The sequence below is a fragment of the Calidris pugnax genome, unplaced genomic scaffold, assembly GCF_001431845.1.
Source record: "Calidris pugnax isolate Ruff unplaced genomic scaffold, ASM143184v1 scaffold17, whole genome shotgun sequence".
NCBI classification, from domain to species: domain Eukaryota; kingdom Metazoa; phylum Chordata; class Aves; order Charadriiformes; family Scolopacidae; genus Calidris; species Calidris pugnax.
The window spans coordinates 11415719-11438059 of record NW_015090794.1 but is presented as its reverse complement, the minus strand read 5'-3'; the positions used below and the strand labels follow the sequence as shown (position 1 = coordinate 11438059).

At 37.7% G+C, this 22341-nt stretch overlaps 1 protein-coding gene across 20 annotated transcripts in view; it reads left to right on the top strand.

Moving 5' to 3' along the window:
• The window catches only part of RBFOX1 (RNA binding protein, fox-1 homolog (C. elegans) 1), a 1244625-nt gene that overhangs the window by 272113 nt on the left and 950171 nt on the right, over positions 1 to 22341 (top strand). For all 20 annotated transcript variants that reach the window (XM_014936484.1, XM_014936479.1, XM_014936480.1 and 17 more), the window contains exon 3: positions 9983 to 10015. In XM_014936484.1, coding sequence (XP_014791970.1) covers positions 9983 to 10015 — 33 coding nt within the window. The remainder of the gene's footprint in view (positions 1 to 9982; positions 10016 to 22341) is intronic.

Below are 22341 nucleotides of genomic sequence, written 5' to 3'. Positions count from 1 at the left end.
GGCATCCCCCTGGAATATGGGCATTTATGTACATACTAGGCCAGTTCTTCCACTAGTGGCAAGGGGTGAGGGCCCAGCCCTGCTGATTTCTGTCACTCCAGGACAGGGCCCAAGTACTTGGTGCCGCTTCCTGGTACTGTCCCTCAAAACGCCAAGCATCTTTCAAACAATCCACTTAAAACTGGCAACTCATAGTGGTACGGCTGCTGTTCTCAGTCAGGAAACTGTATACGTAAAACAATTTACTCGGGTAAAAATTTACTCTGAGGGGATCTCTGGTGGCCTAACTTCAAATCGCACCCTGTTGCCCCAGGCCTGTCTGCCCTGGTTTAAAATACCAGCGGGACCGCCCGCACCGCCCCTGTGGCGACCGACCCGCCCGCCCTCTGCCCGCACCCCCCGGTCCCCGACCCCCCTCAGAGCCCCCGGTACCCGGCAGCCTCGCACCTCCTCACGCCCACGGCGGCGGCTCCGCGCGCTTCCCGCCCCTGAGCCGCCCGCGTGACCGCTCCCTAACTCTCGCGAGACCCTCAGGTCTCTCCCTCAGGCTCGCGACCCCCGCCCCGAAGTTACCTCAGGCGCGCGGCCGCCCTCAGCGCTGGCCCGCCCGGTCACTGACCCGCACCTCAGGCTCTGACATTTTATTCCGAAGGGTAAGTATCACGTTCATATTGTTAGTATATTTATTTATACTTTTAAGGATTAGTATTGCATCAGCCACCAGTTCACAGGTGGCTGAACGGGTATATATATTTATTTTAGGCCCTCCTAACATGCCCAGTAAAACACTATGTCACACATCAAAGCTGCAGGGTTTGGCGTACACCACAGATTTTTGATACAGGATCTACAAGACATATTGCCTTCTAATTTTTTTCTGAAACACCTTAACATGGGTGACAATAAGACAGCTAGACTGCTCTGTTGGACTTGCTACAAGTAAAAAATCATCTTTAAGATCATTAGAGAAGAAAGGAAGAGAAAGAGTAAAATTTTGAGGGGTAGGGGCAAGCTGTAGAGTACCAAATGTGACTAAAGTGCTCTGTAGATAGTGAAATCACAAGACAGGATGGAGAAAGCCATTTCACGCTTCCCGCCTCCGAGCCGCCCGCGCGCCCGCCGGCGCCGCCCCGCTCTCGCCCCCAACTCTCGCGAGACCCGCCGCCTCCTCTCCACCCTCAGGCGGGCGGTGCGCGTGCGCGGAGCCCTCAGGCGCCTCGCGCGTTCTCCGGCACGTGGCATCGCCTCACGGCGTCGCCTCCCCGCGCTGTGAGGGCTGGTGGTGGCTGGGACGTGTCGCCGATACGGCACCGTGGTACAACTTGTGTTCGCCAGCCACAAACTGTCTGTTGGGTGAAACCTGGAGGAAGCAGAAGGTATCGGGGTGTTCCTTCGAGGGCTGCTGCGTTCCCAGCGCCGCCTCAGGGCAGAGGGGGTGAGTGAGGGCCCGGGAAGTTCCTGGAGGTGCTGGCTTCCTTGGAGCCACGGTTCACTGTTAATGGAGTTATTGGGTTAAGTTCAGGGTGATGTTTGACCTGCTGTTTAGGAGCCTGATGGTGTGCGAAGGCCCGGCTGCCAGGGAGGAGTGATGGTGATGCAATTTTAGGGGCTAATGATTCTGCTGACCTAATGTCCTCATACAGCTGCTTTCTATTACTGTCGCTTAACTGGGACATGGCGGGCTCAAGGGACTGACTTTATATAATGAGCTGGCTGTGCAATTATGGCAGCTACTGCAGGACACCGGGGCTAAATCTGTCTCATTTTTTGCTTCATCATCTATTTTTATATTATTCCAGCATAATGTGGACACTCGAAAAAAATTTGCGTTTATTACTCCTAGGTGACACGAATAGTGCCAGGCTGTTGTGAGGCAGGAGCAGTAGGGGAATTACTTCATAGCTAGCTTTTTGCACTGTCCTCTTTCCTCAGTACTCTGGCCTTACAAAATTACTGACATGCAAAAAAAAAAAAAATCACCAGAGATCTTTGTGTTTATATTTGAGTTAATTTTTTTCTTGTTAAGTTAAGAAAGTAAGCAGGGAGCATTCATGTAATTTTTACCAGAATCCATGGAAAAGCTGTAGTGGCTCAACAGTTTATTTGAAAATGCTTTGTTTACCTTGAATTTCAGACACAGTTAATTGCAGTTACGCTCTGGATTTTTCCTAAACTTCTACTGACTAAGAAGTATGAAATCCTAGGCTTGGTTAATTTTTGGAAACTGCAAAGAAGATCGATAGGTTATAATGCAGCAGTATAGCTGGATATTTTCCTAAAAGTATGGATAAAGTAGTCTTAGCTTATTTTTAAAAGGGCAGCTAACAAAGTCCATTTTTACTACATACAAAAGCTTGATACTTTTTATGGTCTTACTATGGACTGACATTTTCTCTCATAAGAGTAATGGGATTTATACCCAATATTAAAGAGGAACCGTTTGGCAAGATCTGTCCAGTCCAAGTTTTTAAGTAAAAATGAGTTCAAATTTCAAAGAGAAAACCATATAATTTTCAAACTGCTTTGTAACAGACACGCAAATGTACAGCATATTTAATGAAGAACATTGTATATGTTAGTTAAAACAAATGTTTGGGGACTTGTTTTCCATTTATTTACTTATTGGCAGAGTTTACTCATACTACCCTCCAGAAGCTATATAAAAAAAAAAAAAGACATTATGACTGAGACTTCACACATGAAGTGAGTTATCCATGGTAACTACTCCATGTTTTGCATACTGATTAATATGGCAAATTTAGGTGAAAGATCTTAAAAGAGCCAGTATTAACCGACCATGACAAATACTACTATGAAGTATTTAAGAGCAGATATAGTTTTCACCAGCTGTTGAAATCATTGCCTGTGTGCCTACTGAGTTTCCATAAATTTGAAGTAATCTAATGCTGTTGTTCATAGAGGTAAGTAAACTGAGCAAAATTTAATTAAAGATACATATCTATGAAATATGAGTCTTGATTCTACCTGTTTTCCATTCAGCATATTCCACCCGTGTATGTCTTTAATATATTGGAGTTTTTTTAATGGGCAGTCATGTGTGACAGCCATAGATAGAATATTACTTTTAGCGTTTTGAAAGACCCAGAGAGTTGGCCCTGCAGGATATTCAAGAAACTTCTCAAATATGCTTTCAGGAGCAAGTGCTGAAGAAGAACATTTCACCTGAACAGCTTCTGAGGGGCTGAGGACTTTGCTAGTTTTAAGTCAAGTGAGTTCCCTGCCCCGTTTGGTATATACCCACATATCCACTTATTCAAACAGATTAAGGTCCCCAGAATATTTGGGGATAAGGAGAGAGCACGGAGCCATAGGAAAAATGGCTAAGGGCAGGAGGAGAATGGGATAGCTACTTGCTGCAGGAGGGATACTTCAGAATAGCATAAAATGTCTGTGGGACTGTGGCATGAAAGGCATATGATAGAGCCAGGAATTGACTGGTTTCAGTGCAGTTCACTTCAGCAGCAATCCCAGCTTTGGGCTACACCTGAGCGCACTAACGAGCCTTAACTGCTCTGAGCAGCCTCACCTCCCTGTTGCCCATCAGTCCCAGTGGAGTTTAGGAGGTTTATGCACTTCTGTGTATGTGTGTGTGCACATATATTTCATTAGCTGGCTTAATCTACAGATGGGTTTTTAAAATTGAACTTCACTTTTTAAAAATCCAGTTGTTTATTTTCATCGCCCAGGTGATAGTCCATCTGAAACTACACCAGCTTTTATCTTTTCTAGAGAGTCTCAATTTGGCCAGCTTACTTTTGTGAGTTTCTATAAGTAAAGCTCCTAAAGCCTGTACAGCTGGTTAAAAAATATATATCTTAAATTTAAAAAAATAGTGTTCCAGTTTAGAGCTTTATCTGAACATAAATCAGTACAGTTTTAAAAACATAAAAAGCCACACTACATGAATTAACTTTTTTTGTATCATGTTTCACCTCCCTGATACTCAGCCTCTTTTGGGACCACTAAGAATTAGATTACCTGGACGTGCAGGGTAGCTTGATGGTCTAAGGAACCAGAATGCAAAAGTGAATTTTACTTTGTTTTTCAGCGTTGCTTTTAGAAAGCAAGTTTGAGGTGAATGAAAACTAATGAATCATAATTGACTTAGCAAGAAGGTCATATCTCTTGCATGCGCATTTTTGTGTGCTTATGATGGAGGTATTTAAATGTGTTAAAAGAACAGCTTAGCTTTATAGCTCTATTTATCATTATTACTTCACTAAATTTGGCTAGATACATCAGAATTTCATGTTTCTTAGGCATAGCACTTTAGGAAGTATGGGTTTGCTTATTTTTTGAATTTTGTCAACACTAAGTGTCGGATGTTACTACTAAAGGAGTAGGCTTGGCTTGTTGGTTGGTTTGGGTTTCTTTCCCTTTTTTTCCTGTTCCACTGCTGTTGTTTTATCACAGTGAACCAGTGATATTGCAGGTAATTGTTCACATAACAGAGTGCAGAGGTAGTGAAGAATACTCAGCATAAGGCTGGTTTCTTCGCACACCTTTCACGAAATAGCTCCAACAGCTCAACTTCTGTTCAGTGGCATGGACTGTGAATCACAATCAGAAATATGTTCTGAATCTTGAGAAGCCAGACTAGGGACTGCTCCAGGCAAATGAAAAAGGGGAAAAACCAATGGGCAATCAATCTTGCAGCTGTCCCAACCCGCTGGTGAATTCAGAAATTAAGAAAAGGTTGCAGCACAGTGATTATTAAACTGTAATTTTTAAAACGACCTCAGTTCAGTGAGACCTTTAAAAGTACTATTTCACATTTGTTTAGATAAATGCCAGGCCATTCACAAAACCTTGTCAAATTTCTGCCCTTGATTCTTAATTAGTTGTGTTGTAGGTGTGTTTACGGCAGTAGTTTCAAGATTACTTAAGCAATGGAGGTATTGGTTAACAGTGAGAGTGTGACACAGTCTCTTCCAGAATCGTTCGTTGGTCAGGAATTTTATGTCTAAGAAATGAAACTCTGTCTCTAAAAAGAAGTGTGACCTGACTCACTGTCTCGTGCTTCCCCAACTCTCATGGCAGACTTTGAATGAAACGTGACCTGCACGTTCAGCTGTGTCTTCCCCTCGTTGCTGCACAAAAGTTCAGTCATACCGTATGATGTGAATGATACTCGTGTTTGTCTTCTAACAGCCCTGCAAAAGCATGAGAGGTGGCTTACGTACATCAAAAGCTGTATTCTAATCTAATTATTTTCTATAATATCTGTCTGTTGAAGGAAACAGCTCTCAGGTCGCTTCATTAACGTCAGTGGTGGAAGAAAAAGAAATAAAACCAATTTTGTCTTTTCATTGAGAATTCCTATCTTGTTAAACATTTTTTTCTTCTAGGTTTATATATTTTCTTCATTCTCAAAAGTCTCTTTGCATAATATTCTAAAAAGAATTTCTAAAGCCCATAGTACAGGAGATGGTTTTCTTAAACTTATTGTAAATTTGTAGCATTTTTGATTATTTTTTTTTTTTTTAATCCTGCTTTGGAAATAGATGGTGTTCATAGTTAAACTCACTGAAGTGAGGGACCTTTGGTTGCAGCTCTTTCAATGAGAGTTGTTGTAACACAGCACATATGCATGCTGTGTGAACAAAATGAGCTAAACATGAGCAGACAGTGAAGGACTCCCATGCATTTTCTTTCCTGGACGAGGACTGAAATAACCCTTCTCTCATTCTGTAGGAACCTAGGAAGCTGGAAAGACGGTAAAGGTGAAAACTGTGGTTTTTATTCAAGGTGAAACTGTACGTTTTATGTACAAGAGTCAGGTTGATGTGAGAAGCTGAAAAAATTACGAAGAAAATACCTTCTCTAGAAAAATGAGGAGCACAGAAAAAGGGGTTCACATGTTGATGAGATGAGACAGTTCAGTGAGATGGTTGCTGACTTTCAGGCACATGATGCATGAGAGTCCTGGCTCATAATGTATCCCTTTGGATTTTTTCCTGATATCTTATTTTTGAGCTTTTACGTAGGGAATTTCATATATATTTAATACAAAAATGACATTAAACAAGCTTTCCAGTTACATGTTTCAAGACCTTTCTTCATTCAAGGTTTCCTTTATTTCTTTGGGGTAAGGTGCTGACTTGAGATATATTAAAAATAGCAGCTATTTGGATACTGTTTTAGAATGCCAAATACTGTGCTTTAATTAATTCTGGAGAGTAGGAGCTGTGTATGCACATGACTCAAGATAAGAGCTTACTAAATGCTGAAACCAGTAAATACAGTTTAAAAGTGTTTACTGTATTTGCAGTGTTAACGCCGTATCTACATTTTTGTCAGTATTTGTGGGCTTCCTTATGTAGAACGGGAAGTTCTGAATTGAGTGTAACTTTCACAAGTAGCAAAAAAAGCCATTTTTAAGTATGTTTTCTGTCAGTCATGTATAGCTTCTAGCACAAGAAAAATAAATTGCAGCTTTCCTGAGCAAGTGACATAAACCCATGGGTTTTTTATGTCACAGAGGGATTATTGTGATAAAGACAGGGATCCCTCACCCGAGCTATGATTTCTCTTGATGAAGTTACCGTGTTCTTAACTAGTACATAAAATGTCAGGGGGATGGCAAGAGACAGTAGAAGGTCATACTTCATACAGAGCATGGGTATGAACAATAGGCTGTTGAGGGTAGGATGATCTACAAAGGAAGCCACCAGCCTTACAGAGCAAGATCGACTAGTGGTGACAAGCACATTGTCTACAGGCCAGTTCTCACTCTCTGCTCCTCCCGTTGGCTTGTCCCCACTCCCTCACTTCTGTAGCAATTAGCTTATTATCAAGACATAATTATAGGTACTTTCTTTCCAAGGATTGCCCAGGATGGGGATGAATAAATTGGTTTTGTATCTCGGGTGGCTTGGCTATAGATCTCAGTGGGTGCTCTGCTTAAGGAGCTTGATATCTGGCAATACAGTCTCAGAGGATTTAATTGAGCCATCATGCTGTGACATACAGGAATTTTTGCAAAAGCCTACAGCAAAGAATGACTTTCGAACTGCTATTCTTTGTCATATGCATTGTACTGCTCTTGTGTCTTCATTCACTGACTTCTCAAACATAACAGAAGATACAGTTGCTGGTCTAGAAATGATGTTTCAGGAACTGGGGAAGGAGGTAGAGCGGAGGGGGAGGAAGAAATCAGTCATACAAATAGAATGGTAATTCAGTGTATTAACATACATAAACTTAAATAAAAATCTCTGTTAAAACTTTTAGATAATTGTCAGGCCTTCACAGACTAACAACAGTAAGCTCATTAGTTTAATGAGTGTTATTTGACCTATGATATTAAATTAATGTGTTTTACTGTTTATTAATTAAACATTAGCTTGAGAAATGTCATTATTTTAAATAGAAACACTCCATCTCTGTCTCCATTCATATAGTAATGAATATACTTTTAAAGACCATAGTCCCTCTGGTATGTTGTTTGCTTTACTAGGGTTTTCAGAAATATCTCAGGATATGTTCTTGTCCCTGTGTCCAGCGTGGATACAGTACAGTTTTCTCAGCTGTATAGCTAGGTCTGGTGAGATATTTCCCTAACGTAACTCTGGTGTAACTGCCTGGTAACCTGCCCTGCTGTACAAGTGTCAGCACAGTACTACATTGCTTAAAATAATGCTGTTCTTAGCAGTGTCACTGTATTGAGTTATTTGTCATTTCGTTTGATAATTTTTTTCATTAGTATGCTTGGCATAAGAATGTGCTAATGAAATTTGATAAAAATGTAAAGCTGGGAGGAATTGCTAACACAGAAGAGCCTGTTATGTTATCTAGGAAGAGATGGATGGTCTAGCAGATTGAAATAAAAGAAGTGAATTAATGTTAGTAATACCAAGTAAAAGATCATGCTTCTAGGAACTAACCAGAATTCAACTGCTGAACAGGGATTTATCAGACAATAACTTGGAGAAGAAAGATATGGGCATATTATGTCCAGTGGTCCCGCTGGCCACTGGATGACTATAAAGCAACAGGAAGATATAACCGTATAAAAGAGAAATACAGTCTTTGGACATATAAAGTGAATTATTATAGGAGAATATTTAATTATATTTCAAGGCATTAGTGAGTCCTTGGTTGGAATAGTCAGATTGTTCACTTATGTTCACATTACTTACATAGCTGATAGAGTGAAATAGGCACCTCTGAAAGGTGCTTTAGAGCAGGATTTGAGGGCTTTGGGAAATTCCACTCCAAATACTGCTGTTTTGAGTTGAGCTAGGTTTTGGCTGTACCCTCTACAATATATGTTTTTAGACGTTTGCCTGCAAGAAGGATGTAATTAAGTTGTAGTAGGTAGAGTTTCTCAGTAGAAGGACCTTCTTCTGGGGGGACACTAATGCGGTGGCATTTTAAGTCTCATGGAATGCTAACAGAGAATGGATTTCATGACTTTACATAAGGTTTGTGTTTGAAAGGAAAAACAACTGCTCAAGAATCTTGATGAAGAGGGATAACAAAAAAAAAAAAGGTGATAGGTTGTTTGTAAATAAATGGAATTTAAATAAGCTAAGTTCTGCTTGTGTGAGAGAAATTCTTGAGCAGCCTTCAAAAATCCTATTAGTGACAAAAGATACATATTTTAAATGGAGCAGAATCTGTTTTTGAATCAGGTTAAATTGAATAACTGACTGTGAATGCAGGTACTTTGTTGTGATGTGACAGGAGTTCATTTCCATTCCTAAATTCATTTGAAATCATTTTTTGGTGAATCTACAGATGTCTTCTATTGAGCAGCAGCTCTCCACGCAAGTTGTCTTTTTGCTACACAGGCTGAGTTCCATTCAGTAAACTCTCTGCTCTCCTTCCCTCCCCCTCAAACTTGAGTCATGGTTGGGTGCTGCCTCTCCTACTTCTAAAAGCCGGGGAACTGGTGATATTCTTTAAAAGTGATTATTAACACCAATATAAAGAAAGATCTGTACTCATTAAGACAGATTTATAGCTAGGTGTCAGTCTTAAATTTGTGAGGAGATTGTTAAGGGTTTTTCAACCTAGTAAGGCTGTGACAATATTGTGACATAAAGTTCTAACGAAGATTTTTGTTTTACAAACACAGTTTATCAGCCTTCATAGTCTAATAACAGCTTATTAGCTTAATGTGTGTTATTTGACCTATAATATTGAAGTATATCTGTGTCTATTTGAAGTGTTTGCATTAACATTACTTTAATATAAATGGCGATTATATCTGTATCGCCTGAACTGAATTTTGTGCAAGTTTGTGGTAGTAGTTGACTTAGGTATGGTTTGGTGTCTAAAGCCAGAGGTACAAAGCTCAATTTAATTCCTGGATTGGCAGAGGGAGCTCGTTGCTGTAGTTCCACATGGCTGTTCGGGAGACAAGTAGGTTTGTGCTAAGTGCAGCCTTGGTTGCTTTAAGTCAGAACTGGAAGAGGGCCCAGCTTCTTTCCATTGGGCCCCCTCCGGCTCCTTTATTGCCAAACCCCAGGCACCTGCACCCAATACAGTACAGCACCAGTGAGAAGAAGCTCACATTTTACATGGAATGTGTTCTTCAAACTCTCTGTTGCTTCTAGACCTGTTAAACTAAGCTGGTTTGTTTTGAAAGCGTGTCCTGGCGATTGTCTTGATGTGTTAAAATAGCTCATAGTTTCATTACACATCATTTCTGTTCAGAAACAAATTAAAAATTAGTAAAACTAAAAAAAAAATAAAAATTTCAGCTCTGTTTTGGTTTGATTTCTGAGTTTTTACACAATATTCCTGAATATTACTGTATACTTAACTTGTACATGGTTCTGCCTTCTGATGTGCATGAGAGGTGAATGGTCTCCTCACAGTGTGAAAGACAGTTCTTTTCAGTTCCTCTCCCTCAAGCCATAACAACCAATTGATGTCAGTTACCTCAAAAGCAAATTAATCCCACTCCTGTTTTGTTCAATCAATACTAATGTGTTTTTCCTGTAATTTTCAGGTTTTGACAGCGCTGACTGCCAGCAAAGCCGAGGTAGGAAATCCTGTCTTATACTGGTGGAATGTTAAATAGCTGTCTGCAGTTTTGATAGTGGGGCTAGCTTTCTTACAATTTTGGGGTGAAAATTTAAGAGATTTGGCACTATGGCACTTGTGCTGCTTCTAGTGTTTAATGAGCCAATCTTGGGAATTATTGTCTTGTTATAACAGTATTTAAACTGATAAAGCTTTCCTTGGAAAGTTTTAGCATTACATAGGTCTTCCTCAAGATTTCCATGGCATTGAAGCTGCATAGTTCAGGGCTTAGTTAAGCCCATGTTATAATTTCACTTGAACAGGATGTGGCTTTTGGTCTTTTCCCTATGCCCTTCAATTTTTCTACTTTGCTGCACAGCAAAGAAGGTATTGTATCTGCTCCAAAGTTGGTTTCAGAGGTTGGCATGCATTCCTTCCAAGTCCATACCTGGCTACCTCGCTTATCTGATACCATGTGACATAAGCTGTTTGAACAGACTGGGACATGGGGGAGAAGTTTAGCTTTATTGCAGAAGGCTACTAGCTGAATTCTTGTTAAATTCTGGAACTGTATTGTATGTTGCCTGTGTTGGGTGCTTGACATTGCTATGGTTTGATCGCTTTGGATTCCCATTTATTCTGTCCACTTCTATATTAATGCGTGAGTACCTTAAATGATCTTAATGGGTCTTACACAGGTGAAAATATTAAGGTTATTGGAGTATATTTTGAATAACTGATTGTTAAAGCAAAAATAGTAGTCCCTTGTGACCACTAACGTGTGTTCTACTGCATTTGTCTTTTTTGAACATTGCAGTAGATTAAGTCACTCCACTTTTAATAACTGACATGTTTTTATTCAGTGCACACTTACTGACTCATTTAAATGTAATGTCAATTGGAAGCTCAGAGTGTTTCTATATGAAACAGGTCTCGGCCTCACAGTAGGGAATTTGTGATGTACTCCAAAGCTAATGTTTAACTATGACAAAATGTCTAGGTGACTCTAACGGCTGTAGTCAGATAAATTTTTAATATGAACCCTTGCTAAATTAAATTGTATTATTAAAGAGAATAGATAAACTGTGCTAGTTACTTTAAAGAACAAGGACACAAGTTCACTTGCAGACTGTAAAGGAATGACATAATTCCCTTTTATTTAGATTAAGACTGTAATATTAGTGTTCAGTTTTGCTGTTCTGATTCATTTGCATACTTGGCTTGTCTCAGAGAGTTTCAGGAGTAGGAGTTGTATCTGGTTTTTCTATTGTGCCCTGTTTTAAATGTATGTTGCTCTTATATCAATAGAGTTCAGTAATGAATAGTAACTTCCAGCTTCTTCTTTTGTTATGGGGTTTTTTGGGGCTTAGCTTTGTCATTGTATACAGGTTCTACTATCAGTTTTGCTCCCTTATAAAATCTGTGTGCTCACTTATTTGTAAAATGTTCCCATATACTTTTTTTCTTCTATGTGTGTAAAATTCTAGAAATATAACAAGTTTCTGAGTTGCTTTGTTTGTTAGTACTTTGTCTATTTGAAAGCCTTAAGAGAGTTAACACAGTAATGGTTCTTTAAAAAAGCTTATTAACTGGCCTTTGTGCTTCAGCCCATGGACTCTCTGACCTAGTAAACACAAACTTGTGTGTGAGAGGTTATCACTAGCTGCTGTTTCTCCCATTCATGAAAGTACTCAGAAGGAATGCCGAAGTTCCACAATAAAATCCAGGGAAAATCCTAATTGAAGGTAAAGGATAATTAAGTGCTTTTCTGAATCAGGGCAGTAGTGTTTGTAAATAGTCCTACTGAATTCAGTGGAATAACTCACTCAAGTAAAAACTAAAAAGAATAATAAGCATGCAGAACTGGTTGCTGAGTTTTTGAATTGGAGACAGTTTTCAACTTAAGTGAGATGACTTCTTTGACATAATAGCAAATTTCCCAAGATTTCTTCTTTGGACCAACATAGTGCACTGTATATTACGCATAGCATAGTACAGTTCTGGTGTATTTTGAGGCTAACACTCCTTAAATAACTGTGTAGGTGACACAGAAGAGATTTCCTCAGGTTTGAGCATAATGGCCTCGTGTTTTGCCTGATGTAGTTTTTTTGTGTGTTAAGTCTTCATGAAAAGGTACAAGCCATAATAGCCGTGTTTGGGCTTACCTTTGCATCATATCTTAACTCATTTGATCTCCTGGGTTCTTTGCTGTTGTATAGTGCTTGTGTCGCAAAATCTCTAGTCTGCTTTTAGAAAAAAAAAATATATATGTTTGCTTTCTAAAATCTTTTATTAGAACTGTTATTTGGTTGCTCTTGAAAGGTTGATCCAAGCAGTCTTGAAATTTGATTATTCCTCTTTTTCTGTTACTTAACATAGCTGTGTTCCTTACTGAATTTTGTATGAAGTGTGAATGAGAACTTAGCATGTTTGTATTACTATTGAATGTCTTACGAAGATACAAACAAGGTTGTATTTTTTTTCCAAACACTGGTTGCTACGTACCAACTGTAGAGAAACAAATACATCTAGAAGAAGCTGTCAAGTAATCCTAAGACCTTTCTTCCATCTTTTAACACAAAGGGGCAACAAATAGTGACAGAGTCAAAGCTGTCGGCAGCAAAGCCTTCCATGAATAATTGCCAAATCTGCCTACACTCTGTCTTGTAGTGTCATAGTCTTGTAAATATGCAAGTTAGAAGCATCTTAAAAAAGAATTAACTTGTGTATGAGTAGTCAAATACAAAGTTTTTTATTAAAAATTACTCTGGTCTCTTGCATAATAAAACACATAACCAATTGTGTTGATGTCATACAAATTGGGCCTGACAACAGTGTCGTATACAGCTGTCCACTGTATAAATTGCCATAATGGACACAATACTTTATAGTAAAAATTCCATGTAATTCTCTGAAACAACACAGTTTGAGGAATGACTCTTTACAGGTCTGCTGACTTTATCTAATACAGGTATATGGCAGTCTGGTCCTTTTATTGCTTTTTGGAATATAAATTTATCCCCTTCAAAAGACGTCTCATTCAGTAAACTGTGATTTTTTTCCAGAGCGTCCTTTCTAATTAGCTGTTAGTGTAAATAATGGTTATGTTGGGGAAAACATCATTTCTTTTCCTTTTTCTGAAATAAAAGCTGTTACCAAAATAGAGAACAGAAAGCTGCTTATGATCCCTGTTTTTCTCCCCAATGTTTGAATAAATGATACAGTGAAGTTCAAGCCCTTCTTCTTGTGAGAAGTTGGAGGTCATGCCTGATTGAAATACAAGTTTAGTATAGCTGTGTGTAAGCTCCCTGCCTGCTTTTTTGTGAGGAATGTTAAGGCGGCCTTTTTTTACTTTCAAAAAGAAAGGGCTGCCAAAATGTCTCAATAAAACTGGAAATCAAAATCAGCACAAAGCCATGGAGTTTATTAAATCAGAGTTTAAGGAAAACCTCAGAATAGTAAGCAGAATATGGCTCTAATGATAACAAAACTGTGACTGATGTATACGGCAATCCATGAGGTCCTTGATTATCAGGAAATGTCATTGTTAAGCCCCCCACTTCCCTTACATGGAAGGAATAGGTCAGGCCTGGGGAGTAGCATGATGCTGAAAAGGCTAATAAATGTGTTATGCTTCAGTCGCCCTTTTGCTGCTCTGTGTGTGGGGTGGAGAGTGGAGAAAAAATCCTCTGGCAGGACAGACGATTGTTTCATTTATTTGTTGTTTGTAAAATGTTTATGAAAAATCACATATGCTTGTGGTGCTGTGGAAATACGTTTGCATGAATGATGTGAGAGATGCATATGCAAGGTGTCTTAAGCAGATACGGTCTGAAAGCCATTCAGAGCATTTGTGCTTGCTGATATTATTGTCTGTTTGCATTACAGTAATGCCTAGAGGTTCCAGTTGGAGTCTGAGTCTTTCAGGTTGTGTACAGGAATGTGTTACACCGTATTTCAAAGGTCTTGAACGCTTAGGTAGATAATACATAAAATGGCTGGAGCGAAGTGGAGGCAGTTGTGTAGCAGGTCAGTAGCAGAACCATGGAGTTGCATTGCCAGCAGGACAATACTATCTGTTTTTTTCTTGTTTTAATGCCAAAGTGAACTAATTCATTTTTGAAAAGGAGTCAGTAAAAGAGTATGTGTAAACACATAGCGGAACTTTCCAAGAAAATAGGCATCTATCAATACTATTCTACTATTATTATTTTGATAGATTGCAGTGTGCTCTGTTCTTAGTAGACTTAGTTTTTTGCTAGTATAGGAGTAATTTTTTAGTCTCAGTGGCCTGATTTATTTCTATAGGCAAACTATGATATCAATGGAAACTTTATTTGAGGAAACATGATTATTTGGTCGGATGCTCTTAGAATAACTTGTAGGTGTTGTATTAAAAATCCATGGTAGATAAAAACATGTCATTCAGTCTTACTAGCCTCTGTGTCCTACTTTATTCTCCAAAGCACACTTAAGATGCAAGGATGTAGTCTGCCATCACTCCAGGGTAAGTACGTGCTCAGGACAGAAGATATTTCCATTTCTGTTTCCAGATGAATGGATGGATTATAGCCTCTCCCTTTTCTAATGCATCAATACTTTGCATCAGCTGAGACATTTGATTGAACCTATGCCTTGTTAATCCTATCCAGCTCTACATTCCCTCTTCCATAAAAGAGGAAGGAGACACTGAGTGATCAATCATGATGACTGATAAAGAATTTCCTATTTGTATTTTTATGTTCATATCTTTAATTTATTTAGAGCAAGAAAATGTTTGCATTTTAAAGAACAGCAGCGATTTCTGTACAAGTGTAGCCTGATGCTTTCCATATAGTCATAATGATGATTATTCTAAGGGTTTTACCATCTATGTAGTTTGTAGCAGTACTTAATAATTTATCAAGAGGATAATTATTACAGTAAGATGGTCCTTTTTGCTTGATCTGTTGAAATCCTTTCAAATTTCACTGAGTCATAAACTGTCACAAATTCTGTATAAATAGGTATGACTTTAAAAAGATAACTGCAATCGATTGATAATTGTTTATTATATGACTACTAGGAATATCCATAATTTTAAGTGCAAATTCAAGAATCATATGTCAAAGTAATTTTTACATGTCAGGTTTTTAGCACTGAACAGTTACAACTCTGCAGAACTTGTTATTTCGATGTTTACCCATAAATAATTTCCACTGAAAAGTATTTTACAAGCTTATAAGCTGAGTAAGGGTCTGAACTCCCACTGAAAGGTGTCTGGGTAATTCAGTGTCACACATAAATCCTGCTGAGCATCTACCTGTGTCTTCAGATACCTAATAAACTCTTGATTGTCAGTGACGGGAACTCCCAGCTGTAGCAATTATCTTGACAAGTTAATATGGACATTCCAAATGTAGCAGAAAAGAAATTCATAGCAGTGCGTGTCTGGTAGGTGACCTTTGAACGTGATTTGAGTGCATCCCCCTCTGAACACGTAAAATACCTACTTTCATTACTGTTTGCTAGATTCCCTTCCAACTTTTATTACCAAAGGCCTTTTATAGTTTTGAGGTTTAACCACATTAGTTACGTATATACACATAAAAACTATACAAAATGGATGGGAAGGAATTATAGAAAATTTTCATCTATTTTTTACTTCAGTATGAATTTATAGGATTGTGCTCCTTCAATATGAAATGCTCTACAGTAATTTTAAGCTGTGCAGTGTGAGAGACAGTCTTGCTGTAGCTGCTACTGTAAAACCTAATTTGCTGCATAAAATATGAGAGCTATAGTGAAATATGAGCCTGGAGAGCAACTCTTTTGATCTTGAGTAGTCAAAAGGTTGGCATGTATAATGCTATGAAAATAAATGATGTCAGAACTGTAGGATATAATTTATGGTTTGAGGACTGCCTTACTCATAGAAGTAGAAGCTTCTACCATTGAAAAGCAGATAGTTCAACAAAAGATAACGAATGGAAATTACAAACTTTTATAAAAAACCAAATATATTGGATCATGCAGTACATCAGTTTAGACACAACTAGTTGACTAATTTACTGATTCTGTATTATTATTAGAAAGAGCATTTATAAAATATGTGATTGGAACTTTAGCCTTAATTTCTTTCAATAAGTACTAGGCATTAGCTGTCATCCGGTTTGGCAAAGTCACATAAATTGTCTTACTCAGTTTGAGTCTTGTAAGGTCTTAAAAATTAGCTTTTTTCCAGCTGTTCCAGTACAGTCTGAAGGTGCACCCAAATGTTTCGTGGTGCTTCTAGGAGAGTGATTGCAAAACAAGATCATAATATGACTAATACCTTTGTCATTACTATACCATGCAGATTCTTATGTGCAGCTCTGATAGCTGAGAATCCATCACCTACAGAGGTTTCAGACTAGGATTTTTATTTTTTTTAAATGTATGTATGAAAAATGGTCCATGGACTAAATCAGTTGCCTAAATTTGTTTCATTCAAAGATGCACAATCTTCCCTAATAAAATAGTCCCTGTCTCTGGAAACAGTCTTTTCATTGTTTGTTTAGATTTGTTTTTCCTTTTTTTTAGAACTTCTTTTTTGCCCCTTCATCACTCAAATGCTGCTCAGTCCCTGAGTCAGGAGTCAGGCTTTAGAGTCAGGACTCTAAAGCTGTTTATGGAACATAGTGTCACGTAAGTCTGGCTTTTTGCTCAGACTGGATTTTCATTATGCTTTGGAAAGTGTGCTGTTAAAGGGGAAGTGTTCTCACCCAGATCTATGCAACTTCTGACAAGGCTGTTTAGATTAATATAAACCTTTAAGTCTGAAATTGAAGTTTTCCTCCTGGGTTTTAGAGATTACAACGCTGCTCCCCTACCCCCACCCAGAATGTTTGGACAAGATTCCTACAGAGGCTTCTGAGGAGAATTAGACTTAATGAAATAATGATGAGTGTGAAGCCACCATATATGTATTTTCTGTATGTATACATATATATACACACACATTTTTATGAATATGTGGCTCCAGAATGTTTCAGCAATATGTGTGAGTAATTTAATGGCAACAAAATGAATATAAGTTAGTCTCACTGAGGGATTTGTATTGACTTGAAAGTGCACTTTGTTTATTGTTTCTGTTTCTTAGTTTAAATGTATGTCTTCTTGCTAAATGTTAAGTTTTCACTGCCTATACAAGAATCTTAATGTGTTTTGAAGAAGATTTTAAAGATGCCGTATCAATCACACTTTTGTCCTTTTGTTGTGAATTTCAGGAGTATCGTACTGTCAGAACTGTAGATGTGCTGTATTGATCTTTATGATTAAATCAGACGAAGGAAACTTGATTTCTAAGGGAAAACTTAATATTCTCAAAGCCTGAATGTTTTCTAATTATTTATAGGCTACAAAAGTTGATCAAGTACCTTTGCTTTCTGATTATTACAGTGAACGGTGACACTTAGTTCAGATTCTCATCACATTAATGTGATGTAGTAATATATAAATTCCTGTATATGTGTTTTCAATCATGTGAATATGCAGAGGTAATTTTTTTTTTCTATCTTGGCAAGGCAAGAAGATAAATAGGTGAAAATGTGTATGTGTTTGAGCGATAAAGTTGGTTTAATGATTCTTGGGGAAAAATTTCCTGTGGTACATACAGTAGTGACTTGATTGAACAGGACAGAATCATGCAGTTCAATTAATGTGCAAATATGTGTTCACTGAACTTTCATTCCATTTATCACATGGACATGGAAATAGGGTCATTTTTTATCTCTGTATTATGTATATGACATCTTAGTTTGCTTCTTGCATGTTGCTCTGGGAAAAATAGCAGTGTGGCACACCATGGGGAAAACGAATTGGAGATAAATTCCTCAGCTGTCACAAACATCTTTAAGTAGATCTTTGTTTGAAGATAAACCTCTTCCTTCTGCAAGGATTAACATTAAGAAGGCTTTTGCATGCTCTTTGCATTAAAATTGTATGCATCTCTTGGCCATATGCTGTGAAAAGTCATTGGCAACAATTGTCATTTTATGAAGTACATAGTTAGCAAAGGAAGTGTAATCGCAGAATAAAAATCAAAAGGAAGTTTTAGTTGAAAATCCATTAGTATTCACATTAGTAGCCACTCCTTTCAAACTAAGTTTTTTTTCTGATACTTATAATTATGTTTCCATCCTCAGACCTAGTGGAATTTGTTTGGGGACTGTTCTCTTTCTTTTGACTAATTATTCTAAATCAGGTTTTCATGGGTATAGTTGATTATTCAGTTTATACACTGAAAAACTACACTGGAAATTCTGTTATTGGGAAGTATAGTAAATATGTTTTATTTTCCTTTTAATTCTATAATTGGAAAAAATAGTTTTCATTTATCTCAATATTGAACGCGAATAATTCGTAACTGCAGGGGGAAAGATGGAGTTTCACGGGTACAGTGTAAAATAATATGATAAAAATTTCCTTTCTAAGGTACTTATAAGAATATAGAAATGTGGTGTAAATTTTCATTGTTCTATTCTATTGATAGTCTAAAGCAAAATCCTTTTGGCTGACGTGGGCTGCTGTAAAAATTAAAGACTATCTGAATTCCATGTGGAATTGTAATCTTTGCAGGCAAAGCTTGTAACCTTTAAACAAACCACAGGCCAAGTTCTCTGCCATGTAAATTAGCAGAGCTTGATAAACTTTAATGGAGCTGTGCCAGTTTTTAAGAGCAGTGAATGTGATCTTAATTTAGCGAGAAGGTGATAGAAGCTTAGACATATAAAGGAGAGTCTAAATTGTTAATTTTCAGTCCCCACACCTCACTGCTAAACAGGAAAAAGTCCCATTGGCTTGTGGACTGCAGTGTCTGGTCAGAAAAGATATTTTTCCAGCAGTTATTTAGTTCAACAATGTAATGCTTTAATTAATGTAATAGAATGAATCACTGCAATGTGTGTTTTTGGTCTTTTCCTCAGTCAACTAGTTTTCTACCTTTGTGTTTAAGTGCCGAGAAAGAGCTTTCAGTCTGAAGCACAGCTAAGCACCTATCAGTGTGTTGTGGTTAACTTGGGTTGACACCTGTTAAAGCTTTAAATATGATCAGTTTTCTCATTTACTGTCTGTGAGCTGAGGTTAATGTAATAGTTGCGCCTTCTAGGTGCATGCATGTACACAAATATTATCAGTATACTCATTTTCTTTGTACAGGTCAAAGACAGGTCTACTGATAGTTAAAGTAAGGCAGTACTTGATGATGTGCAAAGAAATAAGCCCGCCCCATCGGTGAAAGAGTAAGTTATATTTTACAAAGGCACTAGACTAGTAGCCCTGAAGTGGCTGCATAAGACGCTCTTAAAAACAGCATTATGTAAAAATATAGAAAGGACTGTACTTATTAAGCCTTGTACTGCTGCTTAACAGTGTGCACGAAATGGGCAAAACAGATATTCTGGTAAAATATTAAGGATGAAATGTAAGTAGTTTGGAGAAGACAGACCACCCCACTGAAGTGCAGAAGTAGTGTAGTTTTCCATCAAAAACATGGGTTTCAGAAGTTACCGAGTATTATAGATTTATGTTTAGGGGTAGTAATAGGTTTATTAAAAATAGGTTTTACATAAGTTAATTCACAAGTAAAGCAATTATGAGCCAAACAGCATTTTGCTTTGGGACTTCTTCACAAGGAGGCTTTGGAAAGGTGCTACTGGCCATTTCACATTGTGCCTTTTAAACAAAAAGCTTTACTTATTAGCTATACTTGCAGCAAAGGTGAATAGCCAGACTTAGGAGATGTTGTCTGGGGGAAGTGTTTGTGTGTGTGTGTGCTGATTTTAATTTTTCTTTTGACTGAAGTATTAAAATTGTTTGCTTTCCCATTCATTTTTGACTGGCCACTACCCATGTTTCCTGTTCTCCTGTAAAAAGGAGGTTTGAGTAAACTTAAAACTGGAGTGGGCGTTGGGAGAAATGCTTATACTGCTATAATAGAGGCAATAATACAGTTAGTACCTGTATTATTGATTTACCTGTGGTGTGGGTAATTGTGGTGTATCTGCTTCAGGGAGGATGGGAGAGAGAAACTCCTGCCCAGTCTTACAAAAGTGAGAAAAATAGATGAATAGACCTATGAGAGAGACTGTCATGTTGTAGAAGAAAGTAGTGAAGCTGAGCAAGTAGTGGGTGAAAATATATCCCTTTCTCCTTCTCAGTAAGGACAACTTTGAAGTGTCAACATGGCATAGTAAAAAAATTTCCTCTTCTACACCTTCAGTCTTGAGTTTTCTCAGCTGGCATAATTAAAATATTTCTGCTGGGGGTGAAGCAATTGTGCTGTGGGATACAGAAGATCTCCATCTCCACTTGTAAAAGGGCACATGACAGAGTGCAGCCCAGGGTATGTTTTAGCTGCTGAGATACGTTATTTTTCCCCAGCAGTTCCATGTTTCTTTGCCATTGAAACAGGAGTCTAATTTCTGGGCTGATGAAGAGTTTCCTGTTACCTGTATTCTGAACGGGGTTTATTCACATTATGATGAATTATTTGCAGAATGACTAAAGTGTTTTCCTAGCCAAAGGGTACTGTCTGTTTGATTGGGAGTTTGTGATTATGAGACTAGGCTAAAGTCTTCAGGATCATCCTTACAAGGTTTCCATAACAGAACAGACTAACTCACAGCAGTTGGCTTGAAAATTACTGTTCCTTGCTGTATCTCATTTTCTTTTTCCTTAGTGCCCTTTATCCCCAAAGGACATGGTGAATGTTGTAGTGTATAGGATTTGAAGAAATTCAGAGTAGATTCCAAATCATCTAGAGAAGCTCAGAGTTCAATCTTCTTTTTTTTTTTTTTCCAACTCAGTTACTTTTTTCTGCAGACTTTACATTCTGAGACTTCAAACATAACAAGAGAATTTCTTTCCTGCTCTAGATTCAGTGAATGTTTATGCTGTAACTTCTCTGGGGAGGCAAAGTAGCTCCCAGCTGAACAGCTCTTCACATACAGTGTGATTTTTGAAAAAATGAAATTGAAAACAGCATAGTATTTGAGCTCTAGATGATTTATTCTGACAAATAACAGAAGGGCATCTACAGATAAACATAGATGATTACATGCTGGTAAAGCCACCAATTGTCAGGAGACCAGAAGAATGTTCTAGGAGGCAATAAATATCTGCAGTGTTTAATGAATTACGATGCATCACTACAAAACCTGTGTTACAAAACAGTCTTTCTAAATCAACAGCAAGAACGTATTTAATTTATAAAGCCAGTGTTCTAAGAACCATATTATGTTCATTGGTTTAGTTTGTTTTGCATTGACTTAACACAAGAAGCCAACTTAACACTGTAAGTTAGTTTTGAAGCCTGCTTTTGAGAAGAGAGTCATAGTAGCAGATTAAGACCTAAATTAATATTAACTGAAAGCCTAACCAAACCAACTAGTTTAGTCCTGTCTCTGTTAAACTTTTAAAATACATTTTTCATTGTTATAAGGACAGTATGTTCAGTTCTGATTCTCTACTGTTCAGTAGGAAACAGTACAGTATTTTGGGAGAGACATTACAGAAAACTCAGGAAGAGTTAGAATGGCAGTAACAAGTATTTTTGAATGTGGCTGTAACTGTAAAGTTAGGTTTATGACTTTTTACGGAATAATTTAAATACCAAATTAAAGGAGTCATATAGAGTAGTCAAATATGTGTTTTCCAGTAATTCTAAGTGCATTATGGTAGCAAGACTATGAAAGTTTAGGAACCACATGAGCCACTAGTTGAGCTTCTTTTCCCACAGGTGATATGGCTCTTAATTCCTGATCACTGATAGCTATTCTCATTGAGATACTCTGCTATAAATAGTTGGTGGCTCCACATTAGCTTCTAGGTTGCAAAATTGCATCTAAAATCTCTCTGATCTCTTAGTCTCTATACTGTCCATATAGAGACTGGCTAATTTCTGGGTGTTTTTTCTGACCATGTAGTCCTTCACTAGGAGACACTAAGTTGTCAAAAGAAAAACACTTTGCAGAAAAGGTTGGTAAAATGTTGGTATATTTTCCATTTTAAAAAAAAAAAAAAGGTTCTAGGATTGTCAGAATACTGTGATCCAGTCCAAAATTCTCTTTATTGCTGTGATACTTTCTATTTTTTTAATTGATTTGGGTTTGAAAAATGGAATATGTTTTGTCACAAAAGGTACAAAGAATTCCAGTGTTAATAGTAGAGTCAGTAGCTTAATAACTCTTATGCTGCTACTGAAATGCCTTCAAGTATGTTATCAGAGGACAAATCATTAGACTTTTCTTCTTCTGGATAAGATGGTCCAGTTTTCCTTTTATATTTAAAATGTTCACTTTGATTTTTTTTTTTTCCAATTCTAAA